The sequence below is a fragment of the Salmo salar genome, chromosome ssa03, assembly GCF_905237065.1.
Source record: "Salmo salar chromosome ssa03, Ssal_v3.1, whole genome shotgun sequence".
NCBI classification, from domain to species: Eukaryota; Metazoa; Chordata; class Actinopteri; order Salmoniformes; family Salmonidae; genus Salmo; species Salmo salar.
In genome coordinates, this window is record NC_059444.1 from 16,525,279 (window position 1) to 16,548,304 (window position 23,026).

At 45.4% G+C, this 23,026-nt stretch overlaps 1 protein-coding gene across 3 annotated transcripts; it reads right to left on the reverse strand.

Annotated features, from left to right (window-relative positions):
- Nucleotides 1-1,104: 1,104 nt before the first annotated feature.
- On the reverse strand, nt 1,105-23,000 carry si:ch211-13f8.1 (uncharacterized). Of its 3 annotated transcripts, none has more exons than XM_045714560.1 (10): nt 22,009-23,000; nt 20,195-21,389; nt 16,404-16,482; nt 11,172-11,324; nt 7,361-8,559; nt 7,090-7,261; nt 6,408-6,636; nt 5,394-5,506; nt 4,642-4,823; nt 1,105-2,177 (listed from the first exon to the last, which is right to left on the reverse strand). In XM_045714560.1, the coding sequence occupies exons 2-10, from the start codon at nt 21,384-21,386 to the stop codon at nt 1,984-1,986; spliced, it is 3,513 nt and encodes a 1,170-aa protein (XP_045570516.1). In that variant the 5' UTR covers nt 21,387-21,389; nt 22,009-23,000; the 3' UTR covers nt 1,105-1,983. The 3 variants fall into 3 exon arrangements, with proteins under 3 accessions (XP_045570516.1, XP_045570517.1, XP_014045621.2); XM_045714561.1 differs by having other exon boundaries at nt 1,106-2,177; nt 7,361-8,556; nt 20,195-21,423; XM_014190146.2 differs by having other exon boundaries at nt 1,106-2,177; nt 20,195-21,423.
- Nucleotides 23,001-23,026: the final 26 nt, after the last annotated feature.

Consider the following 23,026-nt stretch of genomic DNA (forward strand, 5'->3'; position numbering starts at 1 on the left):
TTGCATGGACTCACTCTGTGTGCAATAGCGTTTAACGTTATTTTTGAATGACTACCTCATATCTGTACCACACACATACAATTATCTGTTAGATCCCTCAGTCGAGCAATGAATTTCAAACACAAATTCAACCACAAATTCCAGGGAGGTTTTCAAATGCCTTGCAAAGAAGGGCACCTAATGGTTGATGGATTTTTAAAAAAGCAGACATTGAACATCCCTTTGAGCATGTTGAAGTTATTAATTACACTTTGGATGGTGTGTCAATACACCCAGTCACTACAAAGATACAGACGTCCTTTCTTACTCAGATGCCAGAGAGGAATGAAACCGCTCAGGGATTTCACCATGAGGCCAAGGGTGACTTTAAAACAGTTTCAGAGTTTAATGGCTGTGATAAGAGAAAACTGAGGATGGATACACAACATTGTAGTTACTCCACAATACTAACCTAATTGAGAGTGAAAAGAAGGAAGCCTGTACAGAATGAACATATTCCAAAACATGCATCCTTTTTGCATTAAGGCACTAAAGTAAAACTGCCAAAAAATGTTGCAAAGAAATTAACTTTATGTCCTGAATACAAAGTGTTATGTTTGGGGCTGTCACGTCCTGACCATAGTAAGAGGTTATTTTCTATGGTAGAGTAGGTCAGGGCGTGACAGGGGTTTTGTGTTTTTCTATGTTTTGTATTTCTATGTTTAAGTTCTAGTTTTTCTATTTCTTTGTTTTTTTGGGGGTTGATCTCCAATTGGAGGCAGCTGGTCCTCGTTGTCTCTAATTGGAGATCATATTTAAGTAGGGGTTTTTCTTCCTGGGTTTTGTGGGTTATTATATTTTGAGTAGTGTTTGTTTCTAACTGCGTCACGGTTTGTTGTTTTGTCAATGCAGTTATTTATGTTTTGCAAAGTTTCACGGATTAAATAAAATGTGGAACTACAACCACGCTGCACTTTGGTCTGCTCCTTTCGGCAGCTGTGACAGGGGCAAATCCAATACAACACATCACTTTATATTTTATAGGATAGTGGTGGCTGCATCATGTTATGGGTATGCTTGTCATAGGCAAGGACTAGGGAGTTTCTTTGGACAAAAATAAATGGAATAGAGCTAAGTACAGTCCTAGAGGAAAACCTGGTTCAAAATCCTAGAGGAAAACCTGGTTCAGTCTGCTTTCCAACAGACACTGGGAGACAAATTCCCCTTTCAGCAGGACAATAACCTAAACCACAAGGCCAACAATACACTTACCAAGTTGTTTACCAAGACAACAGTGAATGTTCCTGGGTGGCCTAGTTACAGTTTTGACTTAAATCTACTTGAAAATCTATGGCAAAATTTGAAAATGTCTAGCAACCAACTTGACAGAGCTTGAATAATTTTTAAAAGAATAATGTGCAAATATTGTACAATGCAGGTGTGCAAAGCTCTTAGAGACTTACACAGAAAGATTCACAGCTGTAATCAATGCCAAAGGTGATTCTAACATATATTGACTCAGGTTTGTGAATGCTTTCGTAAATAAGATATTTCTGTATTTCAATTTCAATAAATTAGCAACATTTCCTAAAAACATGATTTCACTTTGTCATTATGGGGTATTGTGTGTAGATGGGTGAGAAAATAAAATCAATATAATCCATTTGGAATTTAGGCTGCAGCAACAACATGTGGAATAAGTCAAGAGGTATGAATACTTTCTGAAGGCACTGTAGATCATCTCACTTGCATCTTCAGTGCAACATTTTCTTTATACTTTGTTTTATCTGTTTTGATTCACAAACATTTGCCTGAATCTTCAAAGATTAGGCCTAATAATAGAAAAGGAGATGTATTGTGTCCTTCCTTTTGTTCTCCCTGAGTTAAAAATGTCTCTTTATGCCTATTTCCATTCTCAAGTTTTCGTCATGACATCATCATGGCGCAGTATCCAGTGTGTTTTTTCATTGAAATGGATAATGGAATATTCTATTGTGGCGTTGCTCAGCGATGGTTCCGACGGTGCGGCAGGACACGGATAGAGGCAGTGCTGTCACGGGTCATGAGGCGTGTCACCAGATCCAGGGTCAGTCCAGCCACTGTCTCCCCGTTCACCTCCAGAATCTCATCCCCAACACCCAGGAGCCCAGAGTACAGGCCCTCCTCAGTACCGTCCCCTACCTGCTCCACGTACACACCTGAGACGAGAGAGAGGGGTGGGGGAAGGACCGAGAGGGAGATAGAAAGAGAGAGAGATGGGGAGGGAGGGAGGGCACAATAGGTAATGGTGCAAACACTAAGAATATGTCAATTTAAAATCATCAAATAGTATGTCATTACACACTCGGGTAAAATGCCCTCTAAAACACCCACCTAAAATCCCTGCCATTAGGTGTTTAATGAATATACGGTGCATTCGAAAAGTATTCAGACCCCTTGACTTTTTCCACATTTTGTTTTGTTACAGCCTTATACTAAAATGGATCCAAAAATGTTTTTCCCTCATCAATCTACACACATTACCCTATAATGACAAAGCAATCACAGGTTTTTAGACATTTTTGCTAATTAATATACAGTACCAGTCAAAAGTTTGGACACACCTACTCATTCAAGAGTTTTTCTTCTTTATTTTTACTATTTTCTACATTGTAGAATAATAGTGAAGACATTAAAACTATGAAATAACACATATGGAATCAATCATTTAGTAACCAAAAAAGTGTTAAACAAATCTAAATATATTTTATATTTGAGATTCCTCAAAGTAGCCAACCTTTGCCTTGATGACTGCTTTGCACATGCTTGGCATTCTCTCAACCAGCTTCATGAGGTAGTCACCTGGAACTGTCTCTCATGAAGACCGCCACAGGAAAAGAAGACCCAGAGTTACCTCTGCTGCAGAGGATAAGTTCATTAGCGTTACCAGCCTCATAAATTGCAGCTCAAATAAATGCTTCAGAGTTCAAGTAACAGACACATCTCAACATCAACTGTTCAGAGCAGACTGCGTGAATCAGGCATTCAAGGTCGAAATGCTGCAAAGAAACCATGACTAAAGGACACCAATATGAAGAAGAGACTTTCTTGGGCCAAGAAACATGAGCAATGGACATTAGAAATCAGTTTTTTTGGTCTGATGAGTCCAAATTTGAGATTTTTGGTTCCAACCGCCGTGTCTTTGTAAGTCGCAGAGTAGGTGAATGGATGATCTCCGTATGTGTGGTTCCCACCATGAAGCATGGAGGAGGAGGTGTGATGGTGTGGGGGTGCTTTGCTGTTGACACTGTCTGTGATTTATTTAGAATTCAAGGCACACTTAACCAGCATGGCTACCAAAGCATTCTGCAGCAATACGCCAACCTCAGGTTGGATGGGGAGCATCGCGGCACTGCTATTTTCAGGTCTCTCCAGAGATGTTCGATCGGGTTAAAGTCCGGGCTCTGGCTGAGCCACTCAAGGACATTCAGACACTTGTCCTGAAGCCTCTTCTGCGTTGTCTTGGCTGTGTGCTAGGATCGTTGTCCTGTTGGAAGGTGAACCGTCGCCCCAGTCTGAGGTCCTGAGCGCTCTGGTGCAGGTTTTCATCAAGGATCTCTCAGTACTTTGCTCCGGTCATCTTTCCCTCATTCCTGACTAATCTCCCAGTCCCTGCCACTGAAAACATCCCCACAGCATGATGCTGCCCCCACCATGGTTCACCGTAGGGATGGTGCCAGGTTTCCTCCAGATGTGACGCTTGGCATTCAGGCCAAAGAGTTCAATCTTGGTTTCATCAGACCAGAGAATCTTGGTCTGAGAGTCCTTTAGGTGCCCTTTGGTAAACTGCAAGTGGGCTGTCATGTGCCTTTTACTGAGGAGTGGCTTCCATCTGGCCACTCTACCGTAAAGGCCTGATTGGTAGAGTGCTGCAGAGATGGTTGTCCTTCTGGAAGGTTCTCCCATCTCCACAGAGTAACTCTGGAGCTCTGTCAGAGTGACCATTGGGTTCTTGTTCACCTCCCTGACAAAAGCCCTTCTCCCTGATTGCTCAGTTTGGCCGGGCGGCCAGCTCTAGAAAGAGTCTTGGTGGTTCCAAACTTCTTCCATTTAAAAATGATGGAGGCCACTGTGTTCTTCGGGACCTTCAATGCTGCAGACATTTTTTGGTACCCTTCCCCAGATCTGTACCTCGACAGAATCTTGTCTTGGAGCTCTACGGACAATTCCTTGGTTTTTGCTCTGACATGCACTGTCAACTGTGGGACCTTACAATAGAAAGGTGTGTGCCTTTCCAAATCATGTCCAATCAATTGAATTTACCACAGGTGGACTCTAATCAAGTTGTAGAAACATCTCAAGGATGATCAATGGAAACAGGATGCACCTGAGCTCAATTTCAAGTCTCATAGCAAAGGGTCTGAATACTTATGTAAATATGGTATTTCTGTTATTTATTTTTTAATACATTTACAAAAATGGGGTATTGTGTGTAGATTGATAAGGAACATTGTTGTATGTATGTAATTCATTTTAGAATAAGGCTGTAATGTAACAAAATGTCGAAAAAGTGAAGGAGTCTGAATACATTCCGAATGCACTGTACACCCTCACATCCACAACACCAAAATGTAGGCTACATCTAATGGAACCCAGTTATACAGTAATAGTGCTTTAATATACCTGTGACCGGTCGACCTTTGCCTCGTGAGATGACGAACCCAAAAGGGCCGTTAGGAGGTCTGGTGAGCTCCAACCAGAGGGTCCCATCGGGGAAGGCCTGGACGACCCTACCCATTGGACCCATGGGACGCACCACCCGTGTGGCTAACACATCTTCCACGCTCAGGGCTCTCTGGATCATCCTGTAGAGATAGTATATAGAGACATTTCAGTGAAATGTAGTGGGAAATTAGTGGCAGTTTGTCAGTTTCCTATTGGAAATGGGATCTTACAATAATCTAGCTATATTGTTTTTATATACGTAAGGCATTTTGCCAAGTAAAACATTGCTTAGTGTAAATACGGTCTAGATGACATCACTTCAAGAGCTTTTGGAAAGCTGCCTGGATTTGTAGTGTTGTGTCAAGAAGGATTACATTATTCACGGTCCTAGTATTTATGTTCCTTATGGTGTCCTGAAATTTGTTGATTGGAATGACATTTCTGTTCCATGACAAAAATAATTTACCGCTTGAACAATCGGAAAGTACAGAGTACTTTCAGTGCTGGTTGATTTAGAGCCTAGACACAATGAGAAATCTATTTTTTCCCTTCTCTCTCTGCGCGCACGCACGCACGCACACACACACAAACGCACACGCACACGCGCACACGCACACGCACACGCACACACACACACACACACACACACACACACACACACACACACACACACACACACACACACACACACACACACACACACACAGTACCTGGGTGCCAGGCTGTTAGGCACGGACACCTCTCCCAGAATGGTAGAACGCTCCACTCTCCTCTCCAGACTCTGCACAGAGGAGGCTTTCCGAAGCTGGGCCAGTGGGGACACCTGATGACAGAGAAGGACATTTGTATTTATTAGGGACATTGCAACAGGTGTCATCATCTGTGCAGTTGATGTTGTCTCCTGAGTCCTGACATTCACAGACAGCGGCGGTGTCTGAATACCTTACTTTCCTTCTAAACAGTAAGCATTTTGTGGGTTTCAAAAATAGAAAATTCAATATGCTTTAAATGCCAGGATGTCATACTCATTTTGGATTTTCATCTAGTAAAATTTGCTGCACACTGTTGAGGAAGAGAATCGTCTTTCGAGACCCACTTGTGTCTGACAACAGCTGATAACCAGAGAAGGTGAGGCGCTGTACCAAAATGAACGACTGGCGGGAATCAGTGCAATTTTATACCTTTATTTAGCGAGGCAAGTCAGTTAAGAACAAATTCTTATATTCAATGAGGGCCTAGGAACAGTGGGTTAACTGCCTTGTTCAGGGGCAGAACGACAGATTGGTACCTTGTCAGCTCAGGGATTTGAACTTGCAACCTTTCGGTTACTGGCCCAACGCTCTAACCACTAGGCTAACCTGCCACCCCAATAAAGGATATTCATTGCTTACCGCATTCGTTTTTACCAAACAGTATACGTTCTAATTTGTATGTAGTTAGATTAGTAGACATTATGCAGTAGTAGTAGGCAAGACAGATTTCAGGCACAGCCAGAGTCTCTTGTATTTTGAATGTCAGCAATGAAAATCGCACCTCAATATGAAAATGTTAAAGAATGGTGTAAAAGTAAAGTGGCATATGCATTTCTGTTCCTTGACAAATAAGTTAGTGAAAACATTTAACAGAACTGAATCGAACTGAATATAAATAAATGTAACTGAACTGAATTGAACTAGATTGAATAGAAGAAGTCGACTGAGCTGAAGTGAATAGCTGGTGCTTACTGAGTGCAGGGCCTGTAGTGAGGGGGTCCTCTGCAGGCGGGTGTTGGTGTGAGGGCTATGGGTGGGGCTGGGTGAGGCGGAGCTGGCCCGCGGCGCTGAGATGCTGAGCTGTTCCATGCTGCTGGAGCGCCCTCCCTTCACCAGCCTGCCCACACTGTGCAGCCCGATGGAGGAGAAGAACCGTCGCAGAGATAGCTTGGGTCTGCCGTCCCGCTCTGCCATAGACCTCCTACACAAGTCACCAACACATACAGACAGAGCAAAACATGTCAGTTGTACGTAAAAAAAAGCAGGCTGTAAGCGTGAACAGTGGTTTAAAAAAGCAGGCTGTAAGCGTGAACAGTGGTTTATGTTCAATTGAATCTGTCACCTAGGGATTACAAAGCATAGTTCAATTCCTGCAAGATATATTACAGAGAAACTGTATGGTGCCAAATGTACTAATGCAATCTATCACAGAGTAGCTAACAGTTTTGCACTTATCCACCCCGTCAGAGTTAAAGCTCCCTCTGACAGAACAAACTGTGGAGCTTGAAGTTATGCTTCAGTACCAGGAGGAGGCAGTCTTGCCTCCCTGTCAGATAGATGAAGAATAACACACCATTTAAAGGAGCCAGAGCCACATTAAACATATATATGGGTCTGACTTGAATTTGGTGTCAGTGGTGGGATCCATACTGACCGAGCCCCCTCTTGGCTATCCTCCCACTGAGCCTCTGCCTTCAGGTGCTCCGCTCTCAATAACTCTGCCCTCAGGTCCTCTGCTCGGGACACGCCCAAGCAGCGCAGCGCAGGGCGGCACTCTGGAAGAGCCACCAGCAGATCTCGACACACGTCTCCGCTCAGCGCCAAACCTGGAAGACATTTTATGTGTGTAACTGAATGAAGCATTCAGTGAGCACATCACATCAAGTCTACAGTTCCTTCCAACACAATACATTATATCTACTCACCAGCTCCATCTGCAGCAGTTTCACAGAGTTCCGCAGGGGGGAGGTCAGGGGTGATCCTGGCAGGGGAGTACCTGAGGGACGACGGTCGGATGCAGGGGACTAAGGCGGCGCTAGGGGGAGACCCTGACAGGGCAGAGATAGGACCCTCCCCATGATGCTCTGTGGTGATGAGGTCATGCTGTGGGCTTCCCCCTGCCCCCTCATCCAGGTTGATGAGGCGATACTGAACCGAGGGCAGGAGCTTTACCACACGCTGCCCACTCGCCCTGCTCTTGCAGCCTGACTTCAGAGCTGACTTAATGGGCAGTGGCGGGGTGGGGGCGTCACTATCCTTGGGGCTGCTGTTTCCGGAGGCTCCCACCAGAGGGCGGTCCAGAGCTACAGGACTGCCTAGAGCAAAGCTGACGGCTCGCCTGCACACGTTGACCCTGTTTCTGGGGTTGGAGTTCCGACGGTGGGCCCACGAGGCACCATAGGGGCCATGTCCCGAGCCGACCCGTTTCAGCCGGCTCTCTCCCTTCCTGCTGCGCCTCCTCAACTTCCCGAAACCGGAGGACCTCTCCCCCAATCCGCCCCCGGCCCCGCCCTCTGTATCCTCTCCCAGAATCAGGACCTCGCCGAAGGTGACCCCTGCCGCTTTGGGGTGGATGCTGCTGGGCTGATCTGGTTGGGGGATCCCGTCTGATTGGGCTGGGGGGCCCCAGCGAGAGACCTTCCTGCCTTTATTCTCCTCCGCGTTGCCGGACTGGGGCGGAGCAGTCTCTGGTTCGGGCACTGGAGGATCCCTAAGAATGGATCCACAAGCTTCACATTTCCTCAACAGCACCCCTACCTCCGTTACCTGGGTAGAAGCAGCGTTCGTGAAACCAACGTCCTCCAGTCTTGGAGTAAGGCCTGGAATGCTTATGCTAGACTCCGCCTTCTTTTCCAGAGTGCCCTTGGATTTCTGTCCCGTGGCCCGCCCACGCTCCTTCACCCGATCCAGGTAGCGAGACTCTGCCTCCTTCTCTGATTCATCCTCAAACCGCACCCTCGTGGGTGAGTTACCATACCGACGATTATGCCCCCCAGGGGAGAGGTCTCTGCTTTGTGGGACCAGGAGTGGACCTGATGAGGGAGGGGCTGTCAGCTCTTCCTTGGGTTTAACAGCCACAGCCTTTTGGACCAGTCCTGAACCAATCCCAGACTGCTGCCTCCTGCTGGATAGAACAGGGAAACACACTAAACACTGTATATAATAATAATAATAATAATAATAATAATAATAACTTCATATTCTTACTCACAGCCTGTACATATTTTCATAGTCACAAATACAAGTACTTCTGCTGACACAAATGCATAAAAGCACATGAGTAATCCGTGTATGTGTGTGTTTGAGTGTGTGTGTTCTCTCATGAGTGCCAGTATTCCTAATACCATTTGCTGTGAATGTATCCCACTGATATAAGAGGGGATTTCAGGAACAAAATACCCATTACAGAAACTGAAATATCATGGTGTGTGTCATCAACATGGTTACATAAGTCATACTATATAACACTCCCTGCATCTCTGTGGAACATCCAATCAGAAACCAGAGTTATGATTCTGAAACGATCAGTCATTGGAAGTTACGTAATGTCAGCTTTTTCAATCACACAGAAAGAAAAAGACAGAGAGAAATTAAGAACTGAAAGGAGAGAGAGATGTAGGAAGGGGTAGACACACTTATACAGAACTAAATATAAAGACAGACAGACAGACAGACAGACAGACAGACAGACAGACAGACAGACAGACAGACAGACAGACAGACAGACAGACAGACAGACAGACAGACAGACAGACAGACAGACAGACAGACAGACAGACAGACAGACAGACAGACAGACAGAGCATTGGGTAGTCAGACTAACAGACAGACAGACACACAGAGCATCAGGTAGTCAGACTAAAGTACAGGCAGACATACAGAGAGCATCAAGTAGTACAGACAGACAGACAGACAGACAGAGCATCGGGTAGTCAGACTAACAGACAGACAGACAGACACAGCATCAGGTAGACAGACTAACAGATAGGCAGACAGGCAGACAGACAGACTGAGAGCATCGGGTAGTTAGACTAACAGACAGACAGGCAGACAGACAGACAGACTGAGAGCATCGGGTAGTTAGACTAACAGACAGACAGACAGACAGACAGACAGACAGACAGACAGACAGACAGACAGACAGACAGACAGACAGACAGACAGAGCATTGGGTAGTCAGACTAACAGACAGACAGACACACAGAGCATCAGGTAGTCAGACTAAAGTACAGGCAGACAGACAGAGAGCATCAAGTAGTCAGACAGACAGACAGACAGACAGACAGACAGACAGACAGACAGACAGACAGACAGACAGACAGACAGAGCATCGGGTAGACAGACAGGCAGACAGACAGACAGACAGACAGACAGACAGACAGACAGGCAGGCAGGCAGGCAGGCAGGCAGGCAGACAGACAGACAGAGAGCATCAAGTAGTCAGACTAACAGACAGACAAGGCATTAGATAGTCAGACTAACGTACATGCAGACAGACAGACAGACTGAGAGCATCAGGTAGTCAGACTAAAGTACAGGCAGACAGACAGAGAGCATCAAGTAGTCAGACTAACAGACAGACAGACAGACAGACAGACAGACAGACAGACAGACAGACAGACAGACAGACAGACAGACAGACAGACAGACAGACAGACAGACAGAGCATCGGGTAGTCAGACAGACAGACAGACAGACAGACAGACAGACAGACAGACAGACAGACAGACAGACAGACAGACAGGCAGGCAGGCAGGCAGGCAGACAGACAGACAGAGAGCATCAAGTAGTCAGACTAACAGACAGACAAGGCATTAGATAGTCAGACTAACGTACATGCAGACAGACAGACAGACTGAGAGCATCAGGTAGTCAGACTAACAGACAGGCAGACAGACAGAGAGCATCAAGTAGTCAGACTAACAGACAGACAGACAGACAGACAGACAGACAGACAGACAGACAGACAGACAGACAGACAGAGCATCGGGTAGTCAGACAGACAGACAGACAGACAGACAGACAGACAGACAGACAGACAGACAGACAGGCAGGCAGGCAGGCAGGCAGACAGACAGACAGAGAGCATCAAGTAGTCAGACTAACAGACAGACAAGGCATTAGATAGTCAGACTAACGTACATGCAGACAGACAGACAGACTGAGAGCATCAGGTAGTCAGACTAACAGACAGGCAGACAGACAGAGAGCATCAAGTAGTCAGACTAACAGACAGACAGACAGACAGACAGACAGACAGACAGACAGACAGACAGACAGACAGACAGACAGAGCATCGGGTAGTCAGACAGACAGACAGACAGACAGACAGACAGACAGACAGACAGACAGACAGACAGACAGACAGACAGACAGACAGGCAGGCAGGCAGGCAGGCAGACAGACAGACAGAGAGCATCAAGTAGTCAGACTAACAGACAGACAAGGCATTAGATAGTCAGACTAACGTACATGCAGACAGACAGACAGACTGAGAGCATCAGGTAGTCAGACTAACAGACAGGCAGACAGACAGAGAGCATCAAGTAGTCAGACTAACAGACAGACAGACAGACAGACAGACAGACAGACAGACAGACAGACAGACAGACAGACAGACAGACAGACAGACAGACAGACAGACAGACGATCAGGTAGTCAGACTAATAGGGGGGAGATCAGGTAGTCAGACTAATAGGGGGGAGATCAACAGAGTTGCAGACACAGCTGACTTACGGGTTGTATCTCTGGGCAGAATGGGAGCGGCGGGTTTGAGGGCGTTCCCCTTTGGCGTGATTGAAGCGGGCTTTTAACCGAGCCCTCTCCAGCAGGAGCATGGCCTGCTCATGTCTGGGGCTCAGAGGAAGTTCCTCAGGGTTGAAGTGTGAGCTGTCAATCACACAGAGACAGAGGGTGAATTGGAGAGGGAGACATAGAAATAGGGAGGTGATAGAAATGTCGTACCAATTCTCGACAGAAGAGGGCATAATCATCCCTGCGGGACGTTTGTTGGGAGGATTTGGGATCAGGGTGGTCTTTGAGCTGGTGATTGAAGTGGCTACATGTTTGTTTATTTATTGTAGATATGGAAAAATAGCACACCTTTTAACTTTGTAAGGTGCGTCTTCTGTGACAGCATGGACAGCACCATTGGGGGCTATCTCCATTTTAAAATACTCAATGTGTTATTATTATACTTCTATGAGTGCATTAGCAGTTCATAAATAAACTAAAAACGTGCATACCACCACCTACTGTGGTGGAGTGTGTATTGTCTGAACAGGTATAAAGCTGCTGACCTAGATGGAATTCTGTGATTCTTTGTTAACACATAGCAAGTCCCACCCAGTTGACTCCTTCAAAATGGTGAAAGCCCTCAATGGTGCTGCCCTTGCTGGGTGCTGCCCATGCTAAAGCAGGCTTTGGTCCATGTGCACCCTTTATCTACCTCTATGATATTGATCCTTCTCCATTGAAGAAAGAAGTTCTCCTACCCTTTACTAAATCCTTGCCGTACACAATTGGTGGTAGCAGTGGGATCCGAACCCAAACGATTGAAATGACTGGAGGGGGAAAAAAAGATGGGGGGGTTGAGGTTGGGGGCAACCAGACAGTAGTCCAATATTGCTGTACTATCCATGGCTTGCTGAATTAAACGTCTCTTAGCATATTGCTGATGTGATTAACGAGGTTCATAATCATTTTTCAGGTCTACAGATAAGGTCAAAGTCCACATTTTGTGTAGCCCTGAAATCAATTGAAACGTATTTTGTCTTGAATCATTTGCCTGCACCCCACATCTAGCCTCATAATAACCAGACCAATTACCTCTGCGCTATTTCACTTGTAGAGAACATCCATGTAAACTTGCGAGATCAGGTGGTTTGTGAAGCTACCACACATCTGGTGCCTTCAGTTGTACTGAGCTGATCCTGCACAGTTACATATCCAGAGAACATTATATGCCCTACGGATAGAGTTAAAGAGAATGGAGCTCTGAACGTCAGTCTTCTACGCTAAGCCTTCTTATGTAATATGCGATTGGACTGGGGTGTGGTGGCGAGGTTAGCCTCCGTATTGTACTTCATCCCCTGTATTCCAGTTGATCCTATGCTCTATGTGCTTTAGTGGCCAAAATAGTATGATACGCCTGTGGATTATCCCTGTCACCAACACACTCATCCATTCCTGTATGTACGGAGAATGGAGGAAGATTTTGTGTACGCATCCAGCTTAGTTTTGTAATGCTCGTATTTATTATTTATAAAGAAGTTCACTTTATTGGTCAATTGCACACAAGGTCCAATTGAAATTTGACTTCCACTTTTAACCCAACCCCTCCAAAAGACACACATATTTACAGTTGAAGTCGGAAGTTTACATACATTTTGGTTGGAGTCATTAAAACTTGTTTTCAACCACTCCACAAATTTCTTGTTAACAAACTATAGTTTTGGCAAGTCAGTTAGGACATCTACTTTGTGCATGACAGAACAGATTTTTCCAACAATTGTTTAGAGACAGATTATTTCACTTATAATTCACTGTATCACAATTCCAGTGTGTCAGAAGTTTACATACACTAAGTTGACTGTGCCCTTAAACAGCTTGGAAAATTCCAGAAAATGATGTCATGGCTTTAGAAGCTTCTGACAGGATAATTGACATCCTTTGAGTCAATTGGATGTGTACCTGTGGATGTATTTCAAGGCCTACCTTCAAACTCAGTGCCTCTTTGCTTGATATCACGGGGAAATCAAAATAAATCAGCCAAGACCTCAGAAAAAAAATTGGTGACCTCCACAAGTCTCAAATCAAACCAAAGTTTATTTGTCACGTGCGCCGAATACAACAGGTGTAGACCTTACAGTGAAATGCTTACTTACAGGCTCTAACCAATAGTGCAAAAAGGTATTAGGTGAACAATAGGTAGGTAAAGAAATAAAAACAACAGTAAAAAGACAGGCAACAGTAGCGAGGCTATAAAAATAGCGAGGCTACATACAGACACCGGTTAGTCAGGCTGATTGAGGTAGTATGTACATGTAGATATGGTTAAAGTGACTATGCATATATGAGGAACACAGAGTAGCAGTAGCGTAAAAGAGGGGTTGGCGGGTGGGACACAAAGCAGATAGCCCGGTTAGCCAATGTGCGGGAGCAGTGGTTGATCGGCCCAATTGATCAACCACTGCTACTACAGAGAGTAGTAGCAGCAGCGTAAAAAGAGGGGTTGGGGGTTGGGGGGGGGCTCACAATGCAAATAGTCCGGGTAGCCATTTGATTATCTGTTCAGGAGTCTTATGGTTTTGGGGTGAAAACTGTTGAGAAGCCTTTTTGTCCTACACTTGGCACTCCGGTACCGCTTGCCATGAGGTAGTAGAGAGAACAGTCTATGACTGGGGTGGCTGGGGTCTTTGACAATTTTTAGGGCCTTCCTCTGACACCGCCTGGTGTAGAGGTCCTGGATGGCAGGCAGCTTAGCCCCAGTGATGTACTGGGCCGTACGCACTACCCTTTGTAGTGCCTTGCGGACAGAGGCCGAGTAATTGCCGTACCAGGCAGTGATGCAACCGGTCAGGATGCTCTCGATGTTGTAGCTGTAGAAACTTTTGAGGATCTCAGGACCATGCCAAATCTTTTTAGTTTCCTGAGGGGGAATAGGCTTTGTCGTGCCCTCTTCACGACTGTCTTGGTGTGTTTGGACCATTCTAGTTTGCTGTTGATGTGGACACCAAGGAACTTGAAGCTCTCAACCTGCTCCACTACAGCCCCGTCGATGAGAATGGGGGAGTGGTCGGTCCTCCTTTTCCTGTAGTCCACAATCATCGCCTTAGTCTTGGTTATGTTGAGGGATAGGTTGTTATTCTGGCACCACCCGGCCAGGTTTCTGACCTCCTCCCTATAGGCTGTCTTGTCGTTGTCGGTGATCAGGCCTACCACTGTTGTGTCGTCTGCAAACTTAATGATGGTGTTGGAGTCGTGCCTGGCCATGCAGTCGTGGGTGAACAGGGAGCACAGGAGGGGACTGAGCACGCACCCCTGAGGAGCTCCAGTGTTGAGGATCAGCGTGGCAGATGTGTTGCTACCTACCCTCACCGCCTGGGGGCGGCCCGTCAGGAAGTCCAGGATCCAGTTGCAGAGGGAGGTGTTTAGTCCCAGGATCCTTAGCTTTGTGATGAGCTTTGAGGGTACTATGTTGTTGAACGCTGAGCTGTAGTCAATGAATAGCATTCTCACATAAGTGTTCCTTTTGTCCAGGTGGGAAAGGGAAGTGTGGAGTGCAATAGAGATTGCATCATCTGTGGATTTGGTTGGGCGCCCGTAAAACTGCTGCCATATCTCCTTGGGAGCAATTTCCAAACGCCTGAAGGTACTACGTTCATTTGTACAAACAATAGTACGCAAGTATAAACACCATGGGACCACGCAGCCATCACACGGCTCAGGAAGGAGAAACATTCACTCTCCTAGAGATGAACGTACTTTGGTGCGAAAAGTGCAAATCAATCCCAGAACAACAGCAAAGGACCTTGTGAAGATGCTGGAGGAAACAGGTACAAAAGTATCTATATCCACAGTAAAACGAGTCCTATACCGAGATAACCTGTAAGGCTGCTCAGCAAGGAAGAAGCCACTGCTCCAAATCCGCCATAAAAAAGCTAGACTACGGTTTGCAACTGCACATGGGGACAAAGATTGTAACTTTTGGAGAAATGTCCTCTGGTCTGATGAAACAAAAATGGAACTGTTTGGCCATAACGACCATCATTATGTTTGGAGGAAAAAGGGGGAGGATTGCAAGCCGAAGAACACCATCCCAACCACTTTGCACAGGGGTGGCAGCATCATGTTGTGGGGTGCTTTGCTGCAGGAGGGACTGGTGCACTTCATAAAATAGATGGCATCATGAGGATGAAAAATGATGTGGATATATTGAAGAAACATCTCAAGCCATCAGTCAGGAAGTTAAAGCTTGTTCACAAATGGGTCTTCCCAATGGACAAAGACCCCAAGCATACTTCCAAATTTGTGGCAAAATGGCTTAAGGACAACAAAGTCAAGGTATTGGAGTGGCCATCACAAAGCACTGACCTCAATCCCATAGAAAATTTGTGGGCAGAACTGAAAAAGCATGTTCGAGCAAGGAGGCCTACAAACCTGACTCAGTTACTCCAGCTCTGTCAGGAGGAATGAGCCAAAATTCACCCAACTTATTGTGGGAAGCTTGTGGAAGGCTACCTGAAACGTTTGACCCAAGTTAAACAATTTAAAGGCAATGCTACCAAATACTAATTGAGTGTATGTCAACATCTGACCCACTGGGAATGTGATGAAAGAAATAAAAGCTGAAATCATTCTCTCTACTATTATTCTGACATTTCACATTCTTAAAATAAAGTGGTGATCCTAACTGACCTAAGACAGGGAATTTTTACCAGGATTAAATGTCAGGAATTGTGAAAAAATGAGTTAAAATCTATTTGGCTAAGGTGTATGTAAACTTCCGACTTCAACTGAACATATACAGGTTTTGGATAGGTGCGGGGGGCTGTCACACTGGACACCCGGGGAGCTGTTGTTGTTGGGGGTTAAGTGCCTTGTTCAATGGCAAACAATGGCATCTTGGATTTGATTTGTTGCCAGCTTACTTCCTGACAGATTTTTCCATCAAGGAGACGGATTTGAAATGGCAACCCTCTGGTTGATGGCCCGCCTCTCTAACCACTAGACTACCTATCCTCTACTTCCAGTTTCATGGGAGAGGTGTGATCTGATCTTATACGCTATATTAGCATCTTTACGTAGCTTATGTTTCAATCTGCAAAACAAATTGGACAGGATAGTTGACTGCTTTACATTCAAAGAATATTTAAGGGGCAAAAACTATCCCTAAAAAAGGTGGTTCCTCACCTCACACACTTACCACTTTTCTATGTAGACAGACACTAGTGTGATATTCCTTACCCGGGAAGTTCAAGCAGCTCCTGTTGTGGAATGGTTAAATCCCACTCATTTTTCCAGGAGGCAGATGCATCTGGAGACACTGAAAACAGAACTTTACCCATTAAAATAAAGCTTTCCAAACCTAGTTCCATGCAATGCAAATGGACCCTCACGCATCACTTGCTACAAATCCAAAGGAACAGTTTGACAAGCTGAGTATTACACAATGCTATACATTATACAAAACCAATTTCAATTCACATGGTTGAAGTTTAGGGTGGAGATGCTTCAAATACATTTTATGGCAGGATATGTTGCTGACAGTTAAGCTGTAATGCAAATATAGCAGCAGAAGTGCATTGTTAAAGCATGTATGCAGGTACAAAACTGCCAAGGGCTTTACTCAACCATAAAGGTTTCCATAAGCCCCACATCACATCAAAACCATGGACCGTCCCCAAGTTCATCTCTGATCCTCCTAATGCCTGTCAGATTCATGGGCCTTACATAAACGCCATAACGGCAGGAACAGAGAGGTATTAAAACATTATCAACTGATCATGCCCTGCACTCAGTGCACTGCACTGTAAAAAAAAAATTACTGTGGATCAACTGAAAAAAAATGGACTTCAACTGGTTACAAGTAAATGAGTTAGGCTTTCTCAAATGAAAAATACTACATTTGTTGAAACCAAATATATGATTCAATGCCAACTTTTTTATTTGATTTTTACCTAACATATATTTCAAGTTGAAACCTATTTATTTCAACACTTAACTTACTTTTCCCCTTTGGTTAAACCTAAAAAATAACAAATACAAACTAATATTTAATGTAAATACAACCCATGTTTTCACCTTGTTCCAAGTTCCCTTTTTAATTTGGAATTACCCAAAGGTATTCAATTGGGTTACAATCATCAAACAGGCAAAGAGTTAATACAGGACTAAGATCGAATCCTATTACACCAGGTCTGACACTCTTCAGATGTGGCAGGACTTTTAAAACTATCACATATTACAAATGGAAACCCAGCCAGGATCTGCCCATTGAAACGAGCCTACCAGACAAGCTAAATGCCTTCTATGCTCGCTTCGAGGGCAAGCAACACTGAACCAGATGGATTACCAGGACGCATACTCAGAGAATGTGCTGACCAGCTGGCACTGACATTTTCAACCTCTCCCTGACCCAGTCTGACCCAGTCATGTTTCAAGCAGACCACCATAGTCCCTGTGCCCAAGAACCTGTCTAAATTACTACCGCCCCGTAGCACTCACATCTGTAGGCATGGAATGTTTAAAAGGCTGGTCATGGCTCACATTAACACCATCATCCCAGAAACCCTGGACCCACTATAATTCGCATACCGCCCCAACAGATCCACAGATGACGCCATCTCTATTGCACTCTACACTCCTCTTTCCCAACTGGACAAAAGTAACACCTATGTGAGAATGCTGTTCAACACCATAGTGCCCACCAAGCTCATCACTAGGCTAAGGTCCCTCGGACTGATAACCTCCCTCTGCAACTGGACTTCCTGACAGGCCGCCACCAGGTGGTGAGGGTAGGCAACAACACATCGGCCATGATGGCCCTCAACATAGAGGCCCCTCAGGGAAGCGTGCTTAGTCTCCTCCTGCACTCCCTGTTCACCCATTACTGCTTGGCCAAGCACGACTCCAACCCCATCATCAAGTTTGCCGATGACACAACGGTGGTGGGCCTGATCACCAACAACGACGAAACAGCCTATAGGAAGGAGGTCACAGACCTGGTTGTGTGGTGCCATTACAACAACCTCTCCCTCAATGTGGGCAAAAGCTTCAAGTTCCTCTGTGTCCACATTGCTAAGGACCTATCATGGTCCAAATGGACCACACAGTTGTGAAGAGGGCACGACAATGCCTCTTCCCCATCAGGAGGCTGAAAAGATTTGGTATGAGCCCCTCAGATCTTCAAAAAGTTCTGCAGCTGCACAATTGAGAGCATCTTGACTGGCTGCATCCCCACTTGGTATGGTAACTGCTCGGCATCCGACAGCAAGGCGCTACAGGGGGTAGTGCGTGTACGGCTCAGTACATCACTGGGGTCGAACTCCCTGCCATCCAGGACCTATATACCAGGCAGTGTCAAACAATTGTCAAAGACTCCAGCCACCCAAGTCATAGACTGTTCTCTCTGCTACCGCACAGCAAACGGTACCCTTTTTGCTAACTCTTTTTGACTCTACGCACACACACTGGACTCACACACACACACACATACTTACAATGACACTCCAACACATACACACACCCTGCTGCTACTGTCCATTATCTATCCTGTTGCCTAGTCACTTTACCCCTACCTATATGTACATATCTACCTCAATTTCCTCCTACTCCTGCACATCAACTCGGTCCTTGTACCCATGTATATAGCCAAGCTATCATTGCTCATTGTGTATTTATTCTTCGTGTAACTTTTAATTACATTTTTATTATATTTTTTATAGTAGTCTACATTGTTGGGAAGGGCCCGTAAGCATTTCACTGTTAGTCTACACCTGTTGTTTACGAAGCATGTGACAATAAAAACTTGATTTGAAGCAATCAAAATCAATTTCTTGTAAATCAAGAAATTAAGTTGGTTCAATAACTTTAAATAATGTTTCCAAACATATTCTTTTCACAAGACACCCATATTTAGTAGTCTCAATCAAGCATTGTCTACCTTAACATAGAAACCTTATCTGGCTCTTTAGTATCAGATGTACTATGCAAGTATCATTACAAACGCAGGCAAACACACATTTTAGTTTGAATAAGGAATACTACAGAACACATTAACTGGAATGACTTTCACTCTCACGGGTGGGCGAAAAGAACAAACTGAAAGCCTCGCCCCCAATATGCCATGCCTCTAACTCTTCTGATAGGCTGCTGCTGCTACATTGCTACCCACCACTATTCAATGTGAAAGGGCATGAGGTGTTGAAAGCAATTTAGAAGCTTTTATTCAATTCAAAAAATCACATTGAGCAGTCAAATTTGTAATTTGATTTCAGTCAAATTGAATAGAATAGGTAGAACTAGCCAAAGTGTAACACACACACACACACACACACACACACACAGCGCTAAAAATAGCTACACAACACCAGCCCATCTGTTCCTCTAAGTGCTCCTGATGGTGGGAGGTGCTGACAGAAATAGAATGCATAGCTCTGAATCTGTATCTCATGGTCAATTTACAGTAATTCATCTGACACATGATCACAGTTGTAAGCACACATTGATATGCTTTATAATTCCTGGATTTAACTAATCAATTAAGCCTGGTTTGCTTACAAAACAATTGTTATTTCATTGAAAAGGAGGTGCATGTAAAACGTGCAACTAAGCCCTCCTCCCCAACCCTATCATGATTGAGCAAATGATTTGTGTTCCAAAGCGTGATTTGTTTACCTCCCATACTCTTGATGGACACTTTGTCCCACAGCACATGTTCTACCATGTTATTAAACATGAGAGGTCCAGAATGGGATACTTTGGCTGCATTTACACAGGCAGCCCAATTCTGATTTTTTTTCTCACTAATTGGTCTTTTGACCAACAAGATCAGATCTGAAAAACATTCTGATGTGAAAAGATCTGATCTGATTTGTCAAAAGACCAATTAGTGGGAAAAAAAACATTGGTCTGCATGTGTAAATGCAGCCATGGTAAATATGATTATGTTTTTATTGAATTTACCTCTCGAAGTACCCGGACTCGTTTTACAACAAGATGTACCAAGATGTATTTTCTAAACTGGAACTTCATACCATCTCTCTTGTCTATCTGGTCAACACAGAGGTACGGGATGTCCACGCCGCCTTTCTCCTCTCCTCTCTTGGTGTTCCTTCGTCTGTTCACTGACCGCCCTCTGGCTCTCTGGTTGGCCTCCACTGTATCCCCTAGCGAAAGCATCCCTTCCTGCGAGCACACACTTTCCCAGCTCTCTGCCCTCCGCAGCCCCCCCATGGGATCCATAGGCTCCTTCGCTTCTTTCTTATCACATCTCTCCAGGTAGCAGTCCAGGCTGTCCGAACGCAGCATGTTCCAACACCCTTCACTCTCGTCCCTGTCCTCGTCTACAGAATCCACAGAAGCCAGTCTTGACTTACTCTGGGGCCCTGAGAGGGTGGCATTCGCAGGGGGTTCGTCCTTCAGACGTACAAATGACGAGAGTATAGGCATTGTAGTCTGAGTGCCCACAGTAGACTGAGTGCTCACCCTATTCAGAATCAGAGTCTCCGGGCGTGCTACCCTCCAGAAGCCTTTAGGAGGTGCCCAGTGTCTGTGAGAGGAGGAAGAAGAGTTGGAGGAGGATGCAGGAGCGGGCTTTGAAGGAGGGGGGTCCTCCTTGGTTGCGCCGGTGCTGTCTGACTGGATGTTCTCCAAGCTCTCCAAGCTGGCCCCCTCCCCCAAACCGCGAGGCTGCCCCGGCACACTACCAGCTGGGCCTCCCCTCTCCGCCTTCTCTGCCCCCTTCCCCATGGCACCCCAGCTCTCCTTCTCCCTCTGTGGTTCAGTCGGGTCGGTGTGGAGCTGTACCCTGGCCACCACCTCTTCCTCTACCTCGTCTTCACTACTACTGGACCTCCTCCTCTGGTCAAAGTGCCGGAAGGGCACAGGCGGTGGCACCTCCCCCCTGCTGCGGCCCTTCTGCTTGGGCAGGGCCTGAAATGAGACAGGTCCCTCTTCCTGGAGCTCTGAGGCCATATTGTCCTCCCTCACCCTCTCCCTCTTTCTCTCTTTCCCTCCAGTTCTCTGGGAGAGATTATTCACCTTGGACTGCAGGGAATAGACGGCAGAACCTGGAGGAGGGAGGGGGGGAGGGGAAAGCGAGGGAGAGAGTGTGCTGGGCTTGGGGACAAGACTCAGGATGAGGCCCCGGTCATCAGAGGCTCTTGACCGAGGCGGAGAGCTGGCAGGAGCCAATGTTTGTGTGATATGGACCTCTTCCTCCTCCATTGGCTGGCAAGGCAAAGAGGAAAAGTCTGATTGGAACCTAATGAGGAAAAGGGATCATTGTTTGTTGCCTCTGGTAAAATAGTCTCACTGGGCCTAGGATACCTAAAGTAATGGATTCAAATCACTTTGTACTCTTTATCCAATGATTACTGCGTAGGATAATCCTTTGGAATGGAAATAGGCCACCAGTGCATGAGAAGCCTGTGTGTGGCTGGCATGTTCTGACAATATAAAACTGTTGTTGTCATCAAAGACCTTTGATGAAGAGGTTATAGAAAAGAAAATAGGGATTTGGCTACATGTAATTTTATTCTAATAGGCCTACTGAAATCGTTTTCTTTATAATCAGTTGCAGAATTATTAGGCACTGGATTTGTCCAGTTCTGTTACGTGTTAATAGAATTAAGTAAAAGGACAAGAATTATCTATTACTAAGCACCCAACTGTAGGCTATCATCACACATGGATGAATTACCTATTTGACTTTAAAAGAATTCCCCTGACATTTCAATTGAACCAAACAGGATAATAACACACTATCACAAAATAATTTAAAAGTGACAAAAAATACATGGTACCAATGACAGGACAAAAAAACATAATGACAAGGTCAATCATTTACCTGGATAGATCTTATTTAGATGCAATTCACCACAGTTGAAGAAACTCACGTTCCGTGCCGACTTAAATTGGCCAGTCACAACGACCCACAGCTAAACCTGCGCTCTGTGGCACAAGCTTGAGCATAGTGGACTAAACTCCAGTATCAGAAACTTCCTTCACCATAGAGTGGAGTTTAGTCGGCTGGCTGGAGCGCATCCTCTGACCCGACTGACTAGCTGTCGGAAACATTTGTCCTAAAAAGTAAAGTCACTTTCTCCTGTGTCGTTGTTCTCCGTTTTATTCTGCACTGTTATGTTTGATGGCAGCCAGCCCAGTTTAAGACGGAGTGAGTCCACGAGCGGACGGTGACCTGCTCCCAGTGAGCGAACAGGCGGTCTCTCAATATTCATGATTGGTCCGTTAATCCCTTCAGAAATCAGACGGATTAGACAAAAATGGAAATACAAAATGCGTGTTTTCGTTTCACCCTGGCTGACTGAAGCTATCCGTTGCGTAAGTGGATGCAATAGCAGGCTACCCACGGCACACACACGGCTGAGTCTGTGCGCTCAGTCACATTACAAATCTGCGCAGGGGCATCTTTGGTGGAACCTCGCCCAACATGATATTATCATCAAAACAATTTGTGAGCTACCCAAAGCTTGCGAACAAAATGTAATGTTGTAATTAAAGGCAAAATGCCTAATTCCAAGCTTGAGCCTGTCACTGTTTGGCTGAGGGGGAGATGTAGCCTACCAGCTACCAAACTAAAATGAACGGAGCTTTGGATGAAAGAACTGACAGGTCCCTGAGATTGTTTTAAAATGTTTTGGTGATGGAGATATGGGACAACGTGCCATATCCAGCAGATGTCACAACTGGATGTGACAGATGCTGCGCTACCTTTTTACTGTGCACTGGCATTCTCTCACCAACAGGGGGTGCACTCGCTCCTCGCTCAACTCCAAAGTTAGCTAACCGTTGCAAAAACGTTGTGCAACGGAAACCTTTTACCGTGTCCTCTAGGAACCAACCAG